The sequence below is a fragment of the Petaurus breviceps genome, unplaced genomic scaffold (genome assembly GCF_028583685.1).
Source record: "Petaurus breviceps papuanus isolate PSGF00001 unplaced genomic scaffold, PetGlider_PUasm1.0 90383, whole genome shotgun sequence".
Taxonomy (NCBI): Eukaryota; Metazoa; Chordata; class Mammalia; order Diprotodontia; family Petauridae; genus Petaurus; species Petaurus breviceps.
Genome location: NW_027187234.1, coordinates 1,942,854 through 1,962,986, shown reverse-complemented (window position 1 = coordinate 1,962,986; position 20,133 = coordinate 1,942,854). Strand labels below are relative to the sequence as shown.

The following is a 20,133-nucleotide window of genomic DNA, read 5'->3' as shown; positions in this document are numbered from 1 at the left end:
TTTGTTTAATGGATATTTTGTTGTTTGTCCTTCCTTCTAGAAGAGGACCATGACATCAGGAATGTGATGTCATGGCTTGCAAGTGAATTGGATTTGAGTGAGGGAGGGCTGTGCAAAGTCACCAGCCTCTATTTCTCCTCCAGAGTCATCTGGGACCAGGGAGAAGATATAGATCAGGGAGACTAGAGATGGCCCAGGATGCAATTGGAAACCTTGGCCTTTTTAAGCTAAGGTCTTTAACAGGTCTTACTTTGACTGAGGCAAAGCCCTTTCAGTGATTAAGGTTAGGTAAGTAATGAGCCAAGGAATGAACTATTTGACCTAATAGAAAAAAAATCAAACTGGGAGGGGAAGACCCTCAGGGTTTCTGGCCAAAACAGAAACAATTACTATTCACATTCACTCTAAGCCTTCAAGGCCCAAATAAAGATCATTAAATGGGACTTATTCTGGAACTTGTTGTTAACCAATCAATGAGAGCCAAGTGAATTTGGTTTTATGGGTGGTCTTTAGGAAAGAATGCTAGTCTATACACCTGAAGATATCATTCTAGTCTTCTGCCATCAAAATTACAGTCTTTAGGGCCCATGACCCACAGATAAGGGTCAGATACCCTATGTGGACAAAGGGAGAGGAAGGATGGAAGGGAAGGGAAAGGAAAAGAAAGAGAGGGAAGGGCTAATGTCTAGCACCCGTGGCTGTCACATAGTAGGCAATTAATTGATTGGAATCTCACAGAAAAATTACCAATAGATAAAGTAACTGATCAGCAGTTAAAGAGTTATATTTACAAGAAAAAAAATGGTTTCTTAGGAAAACATAAGTGAAGTTGTTGCTGAGTGACCTGCAAATAAATGACATATTCCTTTTAAAGAAGTTAGATGTACATGATTTAAGTCCCAGAAAACTTCACTTTGACCATCAAAACTCAGTCCAAATGCTAGACAGTCAGTTTTCATGTGATCAATATTATCAGTCCAAACAACTTCGGTTAATTCAAGGTCTGAGGAGGGTTTCCCCAACTCAGATAATAATAAAGATTCCAAGGAAGAAGACAATTTTATTTTTAGGTGACATATTGTGAGGGTGGTGGGACCAAGCCTAGAAGACCTGGACTTTGGCTCCAGTTTTTTCACTCTGTGATGCCAGGGAAGCTATTTAGGTCTTCTGTGACCCCATTTCCTTATCTGTCAAATGGGTATCATGACATTTAATTTGTTGACCTTACAAGCCTGTGGTGAAAGTGTTAGAAGTTAAGAGCTCTTTCTAATTGAGATAAGAACCTTGTCTGAGGTGTAATGAGTAAGAGAACTGACATTCAAATCCAGATTTTCTGACTCTTGCTTTGTTTAGTGTGTGTGTGTAATTACATCATGGAGATAGAACTAGATGGAGGTCTTTAATACATATGAAGAACTTTACAAACTTTTATTGCCAGCATAAATGAGGAGGTGGGATGGGGTGGGGTTGGATTGAAGCCACTGATTTTCTCTTTGTTGCTCAAAGAATATTTGAACTATTTCCTATTCTGATAACCACCTCCTTCCCAAAAATAAATGCATCAATTATTAGAACTCATGGAGATTGTAGAAAGTCAAAAAAGGTCTAATTGATTATTTGGATGGATTTTAACAAATATTCAAAATGAAGAAAGGTGTAGGGCTTCCAAAATAATAATATACTATTTCACCTCTCTCTTAACCCTCCCCCCCCCCCCGCCCAATGCTCTGTTATAAGACTTAGTTGGAACATTGTGCAAAAAAGAAAACAGTTTTCAATGCCACATTGATTTCAGGATATATATATATATATATATATATATATATATATATATAGAGAGAGAGAGAGAGAGAGAGAGAGAGAGAGAGAGAGAGAGATGTTGAAGAGTACACACATTCTAACCAGCTTCATTGAGTGAGTGAGTGAAGGTAAAGACCTGTGAAAGTCTGTGAAGATGAAGGTCCTTTTCTGTACCATAGCACTAAGCCTGTTCTCTCTCCTCCAAGCTCGGGATTTATTGTCTTCTGAACAATTTGGGGTAAGACTTCATTGGGAGATCTTGTAGATTAGAAGGAGGGATGTATACTAGCAAAAGGCTGTAATTTCAAAATACAGGCCCTACTGGGATCTATTTTTCTTTTTTTTTGGAGGGGGGAAGGCAAGGCAATTGGGGTTAAGTGACTTGCCCAAGGTCACACAGCTAGTAAGTGTCAAGTATCTGAGGTCAAATTTGAACTCAGGTCCTCCTGACCTCAGGGCTGGTGCTCTATTCACTTTGCCACCTAGCTGTCCCTCCCCTCCCCAAATGTCTGCTTCCATTTAGGCCATGTCAAAGTTGGGACAACTTGATAGGTTTGGGTTCTCAAGGCTAGCTCATTTCAACCTTGTGACTTCTTCCTACAATACCATACTTTGTGTATGTTGTCACCAGATCCATTGTTGTCCCTGGGTAACTGAGTCATGCGTGATTTTTGCCTCAGAGCTGGGATTTTGTTTTGAAATGGGGATGAAGATCCAGATGATTAGGAGATATTTGTGAAGAGTTGGATCCCATTACTCCTTTTTCCTCCTTTAAGTACTACCTACATTCCTAATTTCTTCTAGGGTATATACTTTGTAAAGGCGATTGTGACAGATTGTGAATTTCTTGAGAAGAATAACCCTAAGTACATGTCACCCTTGACAATCACCCCCCTTAGTGATGGTGATCTGGAAGTCAAATTTACCACTGAGTAAGTAGACTGCCTGTAATTGTCCTATCACCCTGCCTCATCTTTACCTCTCCTATTCTAGGAACACAACTAGAGCTGATTGAACACTTGATTTCCTCTGTGTGTCTAATCTGAACTCACACAGTATAGTGTAATACATATGCATATATACCTGTATAAATGTACATATACACATGTACAAACATATGTATATGAAGCTTAGGCTTTCTTTCACAGCAGTGGGTGAAATACTTACAGTGTACTCATTAACTATTTTTTTTTTCTGATTCACTAACTGCTAGCTCCACGTAGCCTCAAGCCTCCTCTAAACTTTCGTCATTCCCCTTTGGTTCCTTGGTCCTATGTAATTCAGGACATAATATGTCCTAGGTTATATACTGCAGCCTACTCATACTGTACATCTCTCTTCATTTCCTTTGGGGTTACTTGGGTTTGGATTTCTTAGAGATCATGGTGTTCTGTGATCTCAGCTCTATAGTTTGACCCAGAGAATGTTCAGTATTCAAAAGATGGATGCTTAGTCACATGGTTCTTTTCTGTGAGTGAGAATAATCAGACCACAGGCTGCAACGCTAATCTGCTTCTGAATATTCTTCTCTGCTTGCCACATTGAGAACCGGGTCAGGAGTGAAGGAATCAAGGCACCTTTCCTGGGTTTGATGACACATAAACCTCTCTTCCTCTTGTTTCCAGCAAAACCATTCACGTGTGTTCTGTTTTCTAGCTATAATGGCAGGTGTGAAGAGATTAAAAAGCAATTAGAGAGAACAAACCAGCCTGGGATATATTCCACGGGTAAGTAAATCAACCATGACATATTAAAGGAATCCCTGGCCTCGAAAGAATTGGTCTCTCAGGCCCCATCATAGGTTGGGATTTGACACTTTCCTTTAGTCTTAGAGTCAGACAGCTGGGCTTGACAATATCTAGTGAATTTGCATGGTTTTTCTATGGAGTGGACTGAATTGATGTGCTGATCTGCAGATGTGACTGACTAAATACCAGGATGCAAGGGGCTGGGGTAGCAAAGGTAGGTTAGGTAGCTATTCTTAGGATTTACTTTGGGAAATCACAACAACACTTCTTTAACTTCTCTCCTGCCATTAGATACTTTAATGGGCAAAAACATTTTCTCAAATACTATTCTTGGGATTCATAAGTCTTCTAGAAAAATGTATGGCACGATAGGGTACATTAACACATTAATATGACTCTCCAGAATGTTTCTTGGGGGGAAGAGGAAGACATGCAAAGATGGGGTGCTATAGTAGTTACTTGCTTGGGTTATTGGGATTAGATTTTGTAGAGAAGGGGCATATGCAAAAAAATAAGCCACCTGCATCACTATTTTTTAAAATGGATTTTCCATTTATATATTAGGAAAAATTGAGTTTGAGTCATTTCCTAGAGCCAGGACATTAACTTCATGCTAGTGCTTCCCTCACTCAAAAAACATTTATTAATCAACTCCAGTATTTAGAGCATTGTGCTTTTCATTGAGTGAGGGACAAAATTAAAGTTCAACATGGTTCTTGGCAAAGGCACAAACACAGACATCCATTTATTCTTGCTTTCTTTGTCACTTTGGACCTGACTTATGATTTCATTGGTATTAAGAACTTCCAGTAAGGAAACTCTCTCTATCAAGACAGATCAGCACCTGCTCTGCAAGTTATATTCTTTGAGAGTTGATTGAGGGTATGGGGGATATAAGTGACTTGCTCATGGTAACCTTGCCAGTACATGTCAGAGGTGAGGCTTATACTTAGGACCAATGAACTCCAAGCTTGCTTCTCTGTTCACTACAGCACACTATCCATCTAAAGTAGGAGAAATAAATTACTTTCTTGGCCTTTGTAAAATTAGGGGCTAAACAGGTTTTTCTGGTGCCTTGAAAATCCTCTATTTACTTCTGGGCTTCTTTAATCTACAATATTACATGTTAAGTATATTAGAAAGGTGCCATATCAGATGCAAAGATTGTTGTCCTCATCATGGGGCTCCTCAGCTCTTTTTCATGATTCTTGGATGCTGCTGTCTACCAGGTTGGGGGCCCTTCCCAATAGATTGAGGTCCTAAAGCCTGCTGTAGTGTCTTCCCAGCAGATTTTTCAAGAGGATTAGGGATGCTAAATGTATATTTTCTCACCATCTCCACAGATGCAGGCAACAGCCAGGTGCTAATAGAAGAGACATCTGTAAGGGATTATTGGATTCTTTTCTATGTAGGCAACTTATATGGCATGCAAATAAGAATTGTCAAACTTGTGGGTAAGTGACATGGGATTCTGTAAATCCCTCCAAGAGAAGAGTGTTAAGATAAGGAGTTGCTATTAGAAACTGCTCACCTGAATTCCTCCTGCTCTTCATACATGCCCAGATTAGGCATCTCCAGAAGTAGCAGGAGGGAAGGCATTTTGATACAAACCAGAGCTCAAGAAATTAATTACATGAATTCCCTCAAAAATTTTCTGTCTGGATGTTTGATGACAACCAAGGCATTGCTAACCAATCACATTCCCAGGCTACCAATACTGACTGAACTACACTTTAATGAGTCTGTAAAAGGCATAATGCTGCTTTGCACAAAGCAGCAGGAGGAAGAAGACAGTAAGTATGTCTTCATAACTTTAACTCTTTCTTCTGTCCCACTTCTGGAGAGTTGGGGTATTAGGAATATTTTGTTTAGTGCATGGTTTGGAGATATAGATGGGTTTTTCTGTAGACAGGTAGGTTTGGGGAGTGCTTAATGTGGGGTAGAGGGCATTTGTTGACAGAAGATAAGAGGGATTAACTGCTCACCCACACTCAGTTCTCTCTTCTACCTTTGTGCTGGCAATTGAACTGACCAAAGGAGTAAAACCCAAGGACTTTATAGGAGGTGACTATAATAGAAACCGGCACCAGAGAAGGATCAAATCAGAATGAACAGCCATTCATTCTGCCCTCTCATTGCAGGTCCATATGTAGAAGAGAACCCACAAGCCTTTCAGGACTTTAAGAAGTTTGCCAGCCTTAAAGGATTTAATGAACTAAAAATCAAAACCCTCAGACAAGCTGGTAATAAGAATGGAATTGGCTCCACTTTATTGCTCCCTGTTCTTCTTCCTCCTGAACCCCAACCTCCCTTTTCCCTCTTTTCTTGTTATTCTCTTTTGTTAGAAGCTGTTCTATACTAATTTATTGAGAGACCTTGTATAATTGTTTGAACTTTATGGTAGGAAGTGATTTTGGTAAATCCACTAACATATGTGTTTTTTCTGCAGAAGCTTGCACACCGGAACACGATTAAGGTATGTAGTCTTTAAGGACTTCTAGAAAATCTTTCAGAATAATCTCAACTCTTACAATTCACCTGGGATTTAAGCATTTACTTGGCTCAGTTCAACTACAAGGTGAACCTAAATCATGATAGAAGAATCACCTTGTTTTACCTATTTCAAATAGGTTTCAGGCTCCTTTGGATGTCTTAGTCTTTTGTCTTCCTGCATTTTGTCACCTGCATATTTGGTGCATCTCCATCTATTGTCAGGTGTTTCATTTTGAGACTACTACCTCTTGTTTAGTTCTTAGTGGAAGGAGAGAATAGCTGGCTGACCTGCATTCCCTTGGGAGAAGCAGGGTGAAGAGTGATAATTGTGGAGTCAGTAATTTCAACTACCTGTGTGACCTTGAGAAAGTCCCTTCACCTCTCTGATCTCAGGTTACTCTAATGCAAAATGAGTGAGGTTGGATCAGATCACTTCTATTATCTCTTCAAGTTTAAGTCTAGGATCTTATAATATTAATAATCATCATGATTTAATGTATTTGAAAGTCATGTTGAAATTGTCCTTTATTCTTTACCTCCAAGTTTCTCTAAGGGATCTTTTACTCTCTCAAATACGTGATTCAGTTGGACAAAAAGTTTATTTGCACATAGGGTTTCAGGACCATTTAAATCACTCTGTCCATGGCTTTGCGCATGGTAGGTTCTTACTCAGCAGTGGTCTCTCCATTTTTGAGGTCCTAGGGTTCTAGATGTAGAAGTTTTCTTCTAGCTTAGCCCCCTTATTTTTCAGTTGTTGTAAATGAAACCTAGAGAGACCATAGAAATGACCTCATCAGAAGTAGTGAAGCCCAAATAGGAAACCATTTCCTTTGACTCTAAATCCTCTGTTCTTTCTCACCTATAATAGTGCCTTTTTCTGAACCTATGGTACCTTGGGCAAAGTTCTTCTATTTCCCTGGAAACTATCACTTCTGCTCCTTTGTGCAATACAAGGGACTCATCACTGACTTTCTATTTGATGTTTTCTAGGAGAAGAGAATTCTCTTCAACCTCAGAATCAATGCTGTCTAGGAAATTCCAGTCCTATCCTTAAATGCCAAGCCGTTCCTAGTGCCAAGCTGCTGTATAAAGTTTTCCCCTTAATCCTTAACCTCTTTCCCCAACTTTTAATTTTTTCTTCCAATGCAAAATAAACATATAATGCAAGAATTATTGGCTCAGTCTCCCTCTTTTGTAATTTTCTTTGAGATAATGAATAAAGTGGGTGACAACTACATCAGGATGAATTGACTGTGAATCTATGGGCCTTGGATTTGCAAAGGTTGAAGGAACTTATGTCTTCTCTATTCTGCAGTCAAACATTCCAAATATACAATACTCAAATAGCTGGCAGAAAAATGAAAGGGTAATTCACCTTCTCTTCATAATTTTAAGCATAGCAATGATGAAAGCAACTGATTTTATGTTTTATGGCTCCAATGTTTAATACTTGAAACCCTTTGCAATGTATGATCAGCTGAGTTTCACTGTAGTCGTGTAAGCATAATTATTCCAAATAATACACTACTGAAATAATAAATCAGGAGGATATGTTTTCTCCTTACCTCCCTACTTCTTTGTCTCCTTCATCCCTTCCTAGGAGAGTTACTAATAGTTCCCTAAAATTTCTATCTGACTGCCTCCTCCATGGAACATCTTCTCATTCTCAATTAAACTTTATTTTGAATTTCATTTGCTTTCCCCCCAGGAATTTGTTGTATTGCTCATTCTGAGTGTAAAAATTGCTTGTTTTCCTCTTTGCTAGTAACTCTTCCTATCAAAGAAAGTCTTGCTTTTCTCTGAGTCAGATCAATTTTGTACGAAATACAAAATACAAATACAATACAAAATACAAGTGTTCACTTACAGCCTCCACTTTCTTATGGTCTTTTCCCTTATTCTTCTAGAACTCTCTACAGAGCTTTTGAAACTATTGATCTCCATTTTCTCCTAGTTCTCTTCCTACCTATTCAACTGTTCCTTTTCAGATTTATTTGATGAATCTTCATCCATGTCATGCCACTTAACTTGAGTATCCCTTAAGGCTGCGTTATCTATTTTTTTTTTTTTTACCTCTATATTGTTTCTATTTAACTCCCATGGATTGGATTATCTCTATCCAGGCTTATGAGCCTGAGTGATGGGGAGAATTGTACTGCCCTTGATAGAAACTGGGAAGTTTAGAAGGTGGGGAGGGGGAGAGTAATGTCATGAAAACCTAGAGAGAAAAGAGTATCAAGAAGAAGAATTAATACCTATGGAAAGAGCAATTTAATTGAATAATGAGGTTGGAAGCCAGACTTTAGAGGAAAGAAAGTGGAGGCATCTATTGTAGATATATTTTTTTGGAATTTGAGTCAAAATGAAAGGTTAGATATGGGATATTACCTATGGGTATGAATGGACTGAGTAAAAGGTTTTTTCTCGTGTGTGTGTGTGTGTGTGTGTGTGTTTGTGTGTGTAAGAGGGAAACTGGCATATTTGTAGGCACCAGGGGAGCAGACAGTAGGAAAGAGAATGATGTGAGTGATTGTGGATGATAGAGAGGGACAATCTGCTGAGGGAGATGGGATGGAATATGATCACTCTTGAATGTTGAGAGATTTTCCTCAGCAAAAACAAAGGTCACCTTGATATGAAAGAGGAATAAAGGAGGAAATCATGGCAGAAGGCATATGTGAGCTGAGGAGGGAGAAGAGGTGAATAGTTTCAACTTTTTCAGTAAAATATAAGGCAAGTTTTCAGCTGACAATGTGTGGTAAAGTGGCACCAAGGAAGGTCTAAAGTGAGATGGAAAGGTTTGGAAGAAACTAGAAGCATTGTGGGTAGTGGATTAGTGAGTTAATTAGGGTGGTGTAAAATGCTCTCTTGCTGTAGCAAGGAACCAATTGAGGATATGTAATATATATTTGTAATGGACCCAGTCAGCACAGATTCATGCTTTTCTCCAACTTTTTTCAGTAACACACATTTATAGGAATGAAGGCAACAGATTGTGGGAGTTATTAAATGTGGAGGCTTGTTAGGGACAGATAGATAGCATCCTAAAGGGGCAAGGAACTGAAAAGATGTGGACAGTGTGGGATTGTAATGGTTCATCATGGAATGAAAATGAGAAAGGGAGCAGAATGTAGGTGATGCAAGGGTGCTAGCCTGAGAAAGAATGGATGGGTAGAGGGATTGGAGGTCTTGGTAAAGATGAAGAATAGCATTAGAGTTGTTAAGGCACAGATGAAATAACGAAAGCTTATGCTCTGATAAGGAGATTTAAGAACACATGATCCTGGAAGTAGAGTATTTGTAGGTGATGGCAAGTTTAAGGGTGTGGCCTTCTTTGTTTGTGACTGTGGAGGAATAGAGGAGCTGTTTATGTATAATGAATAAATTTGAGGGACTGTGAGATTAAGTTGTTTGAGGGCAGGCCCATACAACATAGGGCCCATAGGCTGTTTACAACCTACCTAAGGATTTCTGACTGCCACCACTGCGCACTCTCTTCTGTTTTTCACGTGACCCATGACAACCAACCATCATCAGGCTGTCTTTGGTTACCTTTACTTGAAAAGTGAGCCACTAAAAACCTATTTGCAGCTGGAAGAAGTTTAGCCTGTTTTAATTTTGGCCCCTACCTACTCCCAAGTTGTGCAGGTCTGTTTCAGGGAATATCAATATATATCAATATATATACAGATCTCTCTATATATCAATATATATATATATACATCAATATATATCAATCATATATATCAATTATATATCTATATCTATATATATTGAAGTTCCATAGTACAAAGGCAGAAGTTGAGGAAGAGAAAAAGATTGTGGCCTGGCACTGAACTTATTGAGGAGAGTATCTTGGCTAGTAGATAATAATTAACAACAAGTTGATTTAGTGGGAAGTATGAATTGAGTGAATCTCAGAGGAAGAGATGTTACTACATGATAGAGGCAGAGGGAGAGCCTTGAAACAGCATTGGGAAGCAAGGATTATTTCAACTCCCCCATGTGAATCAGTGAGCCAGGGGGTATAACCAAAAGGGCCAGTGATTCTGCCATTGTAATATTGTCTTTAAAATGTTGTTCTTCTTGTATTAATTGTTCTTCTGAATCTGCCCACATCCCTGCATCATGTCATACAAGCCTTCCCAGGTGCCCTAAAACCTTCCCCTCATCTGGTGCTTTTTCCTCTTTTAGCAAGAGACAGGAAATCACCTGCTGGTGATTACCCCAGTGGTGGGAAACTGGTGAGTGACAGGCTGGTGTTTTTCCTCTTCCCCTAGGAGACTGGAAACCAGGAAGGAGATGTGGTGTGATAGAATGAATCCCTTTCCCCTCACCAAAAAGGCAGGAAAATGGGACTATACAATGACATTACTCTTCTTTCTACAAAAGGCTGTTGACCAGGCAAGAAACCTGGTGTGATGGAATGGAGTTTCTCTTCTTCCCTGTGGAGGCTGAAGAGCAGTGCAGTGGATTGGCACTGTTTGGAAGGAAAGAAAGTAGTGCGATGGAATGATATATTTTCCTCTTTACTTAAAGGCAAGGAAGGAGGCTTGTTTATGATGGAGTATTCTGTTCTTGTGGGAGGTTCAAGACTAGCTATGAGACCTGAAGTGATGAAATAGCACCTTCTCCCTTCACCAGAAAGGCAGGAGACCAGCACAATGGAATGGTGTTTCTCCTTTAGAAGCCACGCAATTATTCCAATATTGCCTTTGGCCATAACATGTCTGGACCTCATGGGTTCCTTATCTCTTGTTGAACAGGCATTTTGACTTGGCTCCTCATTCCTAATTCTCCCATTTTCTAGCTTGAGTTTCTTTCCTTTAACCTGGCAAACTCTGAAACTGACCTTCCCAGCTCTATAAAAGCCCTTCTTTCCCTCCTTGACTTCTCTATGTCTGCTCCTTGGCTCAATTACATCTCATTGAATCCTGGTATGAGGACCTCTTCTACTGCCCTCTCCTACTGGTTTGATAGAGGAGATGGTTGATGAAATTGCAAGAAGGTAGATCAACAAAAATAAAGGTTAAAACACAGGCAGCATATTTGAGGAACATTCCTGTGATCAGTCTTAATAGATGAGGCAGATCATGAAACAGTGGAGGTCCAAGTCAAACAAATAAAATAATTTCTTGGAAAAGACTTTGAGTTCTAAGTTTATTATAAATTTAAAATGAATTATCAGTGCAAGATGGCTTCTAAATAACATTGAGTAATCTTTAATGCTTCAGATGACCTGTGTGTGATCTCTTAGATTTGGGTTTTCCCTCCATTTGGTGCCTATTATATACCACTGGGGGTAGCTAGGTGACTCAGTGGATAGAGTTCCAGGTTTAGCATCAGGAAGACTCACCTTCCTGAGTCCAAATCCAGCCTCAGACACTTATCACCTGTGTGACCCTAGGCAAATCACTTAACCCTGTTTGCCTCAGTTTGCTATTCTGTAAAATGAGCTGGAGAAGGAAATGGCAAACTGCTCTAGTATCTTTGCCAAGAAAACTCCAAATGGAATCACGAAGAGTTGTACATGACTGAAAGGAATGATGACAACAAAGACAACAATGACAAAAGCTGCAGCAACCAGGAACACTGCCAACTACCACAGCTACCAGTAACACTAACAACCACAACCAAAATCACCCTCCCGTCTTCCCCCATCAAAATGATTTTTACAAATTGAGAGCCTTCCAAAGAATCATCCCTTGTATGATGGTACTGGGGAGTTTGGAGGAATTAAAAAGAGAATAAATTGGAAAGGAAAACAAACTTTTAGGAGACTCTCCAAAATAAAGTTTTCTGTTTGATCCCTATAAAACCCTTGGGCATACAAATCATATTCAGTTCTGTTTGTTTCAGAATGATAAAGTTCATTGCAATTCCATTGACACTTCTAGACATTCTATTATGAACTCAGGCTTGACCTGGTATTCACTTTCTACAGGATCATAGCCTTACAAGCAAGGAGACTAAAGCAAATGCCAAATGTCAAAGGAAGCTGTATATCCAGCAAGTGGTCACTGGAGCCCTGAGCAGAAGTGATCACTGGGATTTGGTAGGGGCGTCAATCAAACAATAAACAATACTTTATTAAACACTTCCTATTTGGTTGGCACTGTGCTAGGTGCTGGGGACACAAACACAAAGAAGGAAACGATGCTTCCTCTCAAGAGAAATCTGTACTAGGATGAGACTAGAAATGGTTCTTAAAGGGAAGGGAAAAGTTAGGTGGGTAGAAAGTTAAAGGAAAGAGTTATACATTCAGCAAAAGTTTGAAAGTGGCAACATACCAGATATATTCAGAGGGCAATCAGGAGTCATTTGAATCTCAGTAGCCAGAGAAAAGGGCCTATATAGTGGTATATTGGATACATGTAGAAGAATAATAAGAAAGAAAATAGAAAATGCCTGTTGGTTCCAGATAGTGGGTATCAGGCGAAAGGGTTTGGAACTCAGTCTTGGATAATACATTATCACAGGATTGCAGAATCTTAGAATTGGATGGAACTTCAGAAGTGAGGTAGACCTTATGTTCGAATAGACATGTCCTTTACAAAATCCTTGAATGTCAAGGTCATGTGACCAAGAAACAGCAGGCTGCATCTTTTCTGTGTTTCTCATGAACTCTCAAACCCTCCCAGATAAGAATTATGAATACTAGGTAAAGTAATTGCAGGTGTTTCTGTGTGCCAAGTACCTAAGTAGTCTTAATAATGGCCTGATCTCTAATTCCTACCAGGCTTCTTCTTCCTCCCCTACTGGACCACACAACAGGCTTTTGCTCTGGGATTAATTGAACAATTTTCCTGCTCTTGCTTAAATCTCTGGCACCACATACTGCTGCCCTCATGCCACCATTCCCAGGAACAAATAGAATTCAACTCTAGCCTCCAAACCTTAGGTTGGGAGGAAGGAGAGGTATAGGAAAAGGAGAACCATTTCTGTACAAGCTCTCAGCGAGAGACCAAAAGAACAGAGGTAGTTGGGGCAGGGCACCAGTGTGTATGTGTGTGGATGGGGGTGCATGGGGAGGATGAGGCTGTGCTAGGCCTGAAGCATAGAGTATCCGGGTATCAAGTTGGGATCAGTTTTCCATTCCCAGAAATAACTTGCGGAAGGGGATTGAGGCTGGTGAGAAGTGAATTCCCCAATAAGGGAGGTGGGTGAGAGAACTTTGAGACCCAGATTGAGGAAAAGAATCCACCATCAGAAAAAAGTAAGTGAACTTTAGGGACTGAAATGACCAAAGATCTCAGGTGGAACAAAAAACGCAGTTAAAGACTCTGAATACAATTAACTAAAAACACCAGATCAGATATTAATAATAGGAGGGAATAAGGCCTCCAGATAATCAAAATAAACCTACACACCAAAGGAAAAGTATTCCCAAACAAAGGAAAGTGAATCAACATCCTATGGAGCAGAGGAGTCTGTGGATTCCCAAGAAAGTACAGAACCAAAGCAAAATGGTCCTGGGTGGTTTAAAAGAGAAATAAGAGTAAGAGTAGAATCCATGACCTGCAGAGCAGATAATTGGCAGGATAGAAAAATCTAGTGATGAGTTTCTTTTAAGAAATCAAAGTGAGAACAAGAGATTGGGAAGACAAATCCATGAAAATGAATGACAATATAGAAGAAGAGAATAAAAAAAAGCAATAATATTCAAAGGGCACATAATCGCTACACAAGTAAAACTGATCTCAAAGACAGATTGTGTAGAGACAATCTAAAGGTCATAGGTTGCTTAGAAGACAAGTAAAAAACTTGAACACCAGAATGCTGGAAATAATACAAGAAATCTGTTCAGAAGAGCTGAAGACAAAAAAATCAAATAGTAATCAAAAGAATCCATAGTTTGACTCCATAAAACAAAAGAACAAAAAAAGCTGAAAGCTCCAAGACAACATAATAGTCAAACAGTCTCCCTTAGGGGTGTGTAGTTTATAGGATATACTTGTGGAATAATACTGACAATAATGCATTTTGAAGGTTAATACAACTGGGTCCCCACATGATATTTTATCTACCACCACCTTGTTTGTCTTCCTGATAACAACCATTCCCCACAAATATTTTACTCTGACCTCTCATATACAATTAGGCCTTATCAAGGGAGGGTATCCAAAATGATAGTATAAGGAATTCCCTCTCAGAAGAACACTTTGGGGTATACTCTTTTTCCAGCAGCAACACTCCTTTTCCCTGGAGCACCCTCTTTCTGCAGAATGGACCCATGTCTTTATGCTTCTCAACACAGCTCTGCCCTTATATGAGTTATGCTCTATGGTAGTGTGTAGAGAACTTTCAGAAGTCTCTTGGTTTTGCTAATGAAATGTTCCCCTCACCTATATTATTACCTTAAAAGTTACAGGGCAGACAAGCAGGAGGGTGTGTTATGGAGGACCTTTTGGGGTCCCTTGAGGTATATTTCCCTGTCCTATACAGTTACCTGCAAAGATTACAGGGCAGATAAGCAAGAGGGTGTGTAATCTTTTTTTGTTTATGTCTCCAGATATGGTCCTAGAATAATACCCAAAAGGAAATCACATAACAGAATGGAATAGTGTATTGCAAGGAGCCAAGAAGCTCAAAATGCAATCCGAGGTGACACACTCTGCAATCCTAGTCATATCATCAATGAAAAAAGGTGGATATTCAATAAAAAAAGATGCATTTGAAGCATTTCTACAAAAGTAATAGCCCTCAAGAAATTTGGGTCTGATATAATGCTTGTGTGGAAAATGCATATTTATTTCAATATGGCTAATAGATTTGGGGGTGATTTTATCATAAATTGAAGTTTGCATTTGCATTATATACATATGCTATTTTTTCCTGAGAAAAACAGAAAGGCAATATAGAAACTATCATTTCACAGTAACTCCCAAGCTGCAGCCCTGCTGATGCCCAAACAAGCTAAGTTTGGATGTTTTTCAAGGTAAAGTACCATATTTATTGTAAATTTTCTGGTGTAGTAAGAGCTGTGGGTAGAGGAGGGCTGGTCTGCTCTTATCGCCTCACCCACATTCCACATTGGTCAAAGTCCAAACCTTGGAGTTGAGGCCCATTAAGTTTACCCTTTGGCCATACTATTTTGCCATCTTTGGTCCTGTAGAAACCTGGGGTCCAGGCTGAGCAACAGCCTGAGTTTGAGGATCCTGTTACTACTTAATGTGATATTTATGCATTTCTTAATATTTTAACAAGTATAAATATGTGCTACCATTTTTGTTAGGTTTTTATCTTTTTTTTTATGTGACAGTGATGAAGTTTTTGAGTGTTGTGGCCTGTACTCCTTTTTCTTATCAGCTCTGTGGTTTTTATTGATCAGTTTTGCATATTGAGATGATATTTAAGAATACATTTGTTATTTTTAAACAGAAGTGGCTATTTGCTTTGCAAATACCTCAGACAACAGAAGTCCAAGAAAGGTATATAAAGACAACTTCTAAGGAAAGCAAGGGTAACAAATTATTTTGTTACCCTTTCTTAAGAGAAAAACTAGAAATAAAAAGAGTCTGATGTATTTCGAAGCCATTATGATAACCAAAGAACAATGGGATGACAATTCTGAATTTTTATTCTAAAAGAAGATAAAGATGAAAGTAGAACTTAAATAGAAGAAATGATGGTGAAAGAACAGGCCTGAACATGTACAGATTAAACATTCTTCCTACTTGTGAAAAATATTCTTTGATATGTTATATTCTATTGCACTATATGCAAAAGTCCATCACTTCTCTATCAGGAAGTAGAGAGCATTTTTTCATCATTTTGGGATTATTGTGGATCAGTGTATTGATCAGAATAGCTAAGTCCTTCACAGTTGATTATCATTACAATATTGCCATCACCAAAGACATGGTTCTTCTGGTTCTGCTAACTTCTTTTTGCATCAGTTCATGTAAATCTTTTTTTTCTGAAACCATAGTACTTGCATTTCTTATAGCACAAGTGTTTCATCACAATCATATGCCACAAGTTGTTCAACTACTTTACAATGGGTGTTCCCTCACTATCTAATTCCTTTCCTCATGAAAAAGAACTGCTATAAATATTTTTTGTACATATTGGTCCTTTTCCATTTCCTTTGATCTTTGGGGTATAGGTCTTGTATTATTGTAGTATTGTTGGGTTATGGGGTGTGCATGGTTTTATAGCCCTTTGGGCATAGTTCTGAATTTTCTCCAGAATGATTGGACTAATTCATAGCTCTACCAATAGGGCATCAGTATACCTATTTTCCCACATTTCTAATGATTTTTGTCTTGTTTTCCTTTCTGTTATGTCAATCAATTTGATACATGTGTGGTGGTACCTAAGAGCTTTTTTGATTTGTATTTCCTTAATTATTAGTTTTATTATTTCCCTGCTTATTAGAGAATTTTTGCATGACCATTGATAACTATGACTTTTTTCTTCTGAAAACTGCTAGTTCATATCCTGTGATCATTTATCAATTGAGGAATGACTTTCTTTTGGTAAATTTGACTCACTGTAAATTTGAGAAATGAGACCTTTATTAGACAATTTTGCTGTAAACTTTCCTACTTGTTTCTTACTTTCTTTATAATTTTGATGGCATTACATCTGTTTATGTAAATGCTTTTTAATTTCACAGAATCAAAATTATTGTCTTCTATGATCCTCTCTATCTCATTTTGTCATGAATTCTTCCCACAGTCATAGATCTGAAATGTAATTTTTTCCATGCTCCACTAATTTGCTTCTGTTGTAACGCTGTAAGTCTAAATCATGTATTCATTTTGAGTTTGTCTTGGTATATAGTATAAGATGTTGATCTATGCCTAGCTTTTGCCAGATATTTTTCAGTTCTTCCAACAGTTTTCTTCCAAATAGTGAATTCTTGCCTCAATAACTGAGATATTTGGATTTATCAAATGCTGAGTTGCTGTACGAATTTGCTTCTGTATTTAGTATACCTAATCTAATCCATTTGATTGCATAAAATTGAAAAACTTCTACACCAACAAAATGAATAAATCTAGGTTAACATGAGAAATATCAAATAGGATAAATCTTTTCATTGAATTTCTCAGATAAGTGTTTTGTACCTAAGATACATAGACAAATAACAGACATATATATCTGGGGTATCCATTGTCTCCCCAGGCAGATTATTCCACTTTTTCTAACATTGTTAGAAAATTTTTCTTCAGATACAGTCAAAATCTACTTTCCAACTGTTGTTCCAAATTCAGTCTTCTGTGGACAAGTAAGTACAACTTGTCTAATTCCTCTTCCATACCATATCTCTTCAAGTACATGAATAATGCTCTCATATTCACCTAAGTGTCTTCTTCAGGCTAAATATGGCAGTTCTTTTAAGTGATCTTTGTGTGTCATGGTTTTATGTCTCTTCACCCTCTTGGCAGCCGTCTTCTGGATATGCTCCGTGCCTGTTAGGTAACACTCAAAACTGAATACTCTAATCCCTGTGACATTTGACCAGAGCATAGCAGAACATGAATATCATTGCTCTTATTCTTGAAATTATGACTTATAGAAAAGAGCCAGAATTGTGTCACTTTTTCTTTTTAAATTAAATTTTATGTTTATGTGTCACTTTCTCTTAAAGTAGGCCACAATGTTGACTCATATTGAATTGTAAAGCCCCTAGAATCACTCTATCTTTTTCCACATGAAATGTTGTACAAAATTTCTTATTTTGTTTGTGAAGCTGAACTTTTCAATACAAGAATATTCTTTTAGTAGCACTCTGAACTGTTTGGATCATCTAGGTTCCTCATCTATTCTTCTTATTAGCTAACCTCCCAAGTTTCAAGTCATGTACAAATGTTATAAGTGAGGTTCTGGTATTCTGTGAATTTTGAAACATCATGCAACCCACTTTGAGCAAAATGATAACCTATGAGACTTTGATACATGTATTGCTGAAATCTAATTTCTCTATGTTTATACCATTTAACTGATTTATCTACCATTTTAGCAACCTGCAAAAACCCCAGTAAAATGTGTACTAGAACTGTATTTATGTCCGTAAGAGAGAAAGGCACCAACTGGCAGTGGTCATTTCTTAGGAATGAAATCTTAATTTCATACTTCAGAAGCCACTTCAAACATGAAACCTTTCCTTATCTTCATACCTCTTAATGCTTCCCCTGCCTTTAAAGTTGCCTCCTAGTTATTTCATATATATTTATATATCCATACATGTTGTTTCCTTAATTGAATGGAAGCTCTTTGAGAAAAGGGACTGCATTGATTTTGTTTAATGACTAGTACAGTGGCCATCACATAGTAAGCACTTAATGTTTATTAATCAGAATGTCACAGAAAAAAAATATCAATAGAGAGGGTAACTGATCAGCAGTCAAAGAGTTATATTTGCAAGAACAAATATGTTTTATTAGGAAAACATAATTAAAGTTGTTACTTAGTGACCTGCAAATAAATGATGAATTACTTTTAAAGAAGTTAAACATAGATGGTTCAATGTTCCAGGAAATTTCACTTTGACAAGCAAAACTCAGCCCAAATGTTAGACTGCCAGCTTTCATGTGATTAATAACATCAGTCCAGACAACCTGGATTAACTGAAGAACTCAGTTGGGTCTCCCCAACTCAGATAATTATGTGAGTTACAAGAAAGAAGACACTTTTATGTTTAGATAACATATTTGTGAGGGTGGTGGGGCCAAGCCTAGGAGACCTGGACCTTGGCTCTAGTTCTTTTACTCTTTGCGATGCCAGGGAAGTAATTTAGGTCTTCTGTGCCCCCTTTTCCTTATCTGTCAAATGGGGATCATGATATATAATTTGTTGACCTGACAGGATTGTTGTGAAAGTGTTAGAAGTTAAGAGCCCTTTCTAATTGAGATAAGGAGAACCTTGTTCAAGGTATAATGAGTAAGAGAACTGACATTCAAACCTGGATTTTCTGACTCTTGCTTTGACGAGTGTGTGTGTGTGTGTGTGTGTGTGTGTGTGTGTGTGTTTAAATTACATTATGGAGACAGAAGGAGAGGGAGGTTTTCAATGGGCATGAAAAACTATACAAATGTGCCAGCAAAAACGAGGGGGTGGGACGGGGTGTGGTTGAATCGAAGCCATTGATTTTCTCTTTGTTGCTCAAAAAATCTTTGAACTACTTCCTATTTTGATAACCACCTCCTTCCCAACAATAAATGCATCAATTATTAGAACTCATGAAGGATGCAGAAACTCAAAAATTAGGTCTAATTGCTTATTGGGATGGATTTTAATGAGCAGTCATTCAAAATAAAGAAAGGTATAGGGCTTACAAAAATAACAATATGTTATTTCTCCATTCCCTTATTGCCCGTTGCCCTTACTGGAACACTGTGCAAAAAAGGTAACAGTTTTCAATGCCACATTGATCTCAGTATATCTCTATCTATCTATCTTTTAAACCTGGGTTTATAGCCCTGTATATCTTCTCATCCCACAATGTATTGCAATTTTAGTGCTATAGATTCCATTAGAAAATCTTGGATTAAGTCTACGGGGGAAAGTCAGTGCAGGAAGTAGATTCCAAGTCAAGCATTTTACCATTCTCTTGCTTTAATTTACTCTGTCTAGAAGGAATGGGAAATGAGGGGTAATGATTCAATTAATTTTATCCTTGCTAATTGCCATTCTGAAAAAGTAATGTTCCTGAGTGGAGCTGGGTCTTCAAGGATTCAAAGTCACTTTCTTTAGGGATTCAGTTTGGGTGTCCAATACCAAATGTCTGCTTCTATTTGGGCCATGTCAAAATTGGACCAGCTTGATAGGTTTGGGTCCTCAACGCTAATTCAATTCAACCTAATGACTTTTTTTCTATAACACTGTACTTTGCCTATGTTGCCACCAGGTCCGTGGTGGTCCTTGGGTAACTGGCTCATGCATGATTTTTGCCACAGGGCTGGGATTCTGTTCAGAGATGGGAATGAAGATCCATATGCTTAGGAAATGTTTGTGAAGTATTGGGTCTCATTACTCCCTCATTTCCTACTTCAAGTTCTACTTATGTATCACAATGCGCTGAATTGCTAAACCACACTTAGTTCTCTCATCTAACTTTGTGCTGGCAATTTAGTTAACTCTG

At 38.2% G+C, this 20,133-nt stretch overlaps 1 protein-coding gene across 1 annotated transcript; it reads left to right on the top strand.

Annotated features, from left to right (window-relative positions):
* Window positions 1-1,954: 1,954 nt before the first annotated feature.
* On the top strand, window positions 1,955-15,213 carry LOC138177299 (late lactation protein B-like). Its single transcript, XM_069108407.1, has 7 exons — window positions 1,955-2,038; window positions 2,605-2,732; window positions 3,457-3,527; window positions 4,892-5,002; window positions 5,690-5,791; window positions 10,236-10,285; window positions 15,157-15,213. Exons 1-7 carry the CDS (start codon window positions 1,955-1,957, stop codon window positions 15,211-15,213), a joined length of 603 nt encoding a protein of 200 aa, XP_068964508.1.
* The last annotated feature ends 4,920 nt before the right edge of the window (window positions 15,214-20,133 follow it).

Coding starts and splice junctions, on each gene's coding strand:
- LOC138177299 (XM_069108407.1), top strand. CDS start 1,955: ATGAAGGTCCTTTTCTGTACCATAGCACTAAGCCTGTTCTCTCTCCTC. Junction 2,733..3,456: donor GAAGTCAAATTTACCACTGA/GTAAGTAGACTG, acceptor TCTGTTTTCTAG/CTATAATGGCAGGTGTGAAG. Junction 3,528..4,891: donor GCCTGGGATATATTCCACGG/GTAAGTAAATCA, acceptor CCATCTCCACAG/ATGCAGGCAACAGCCAGGTG.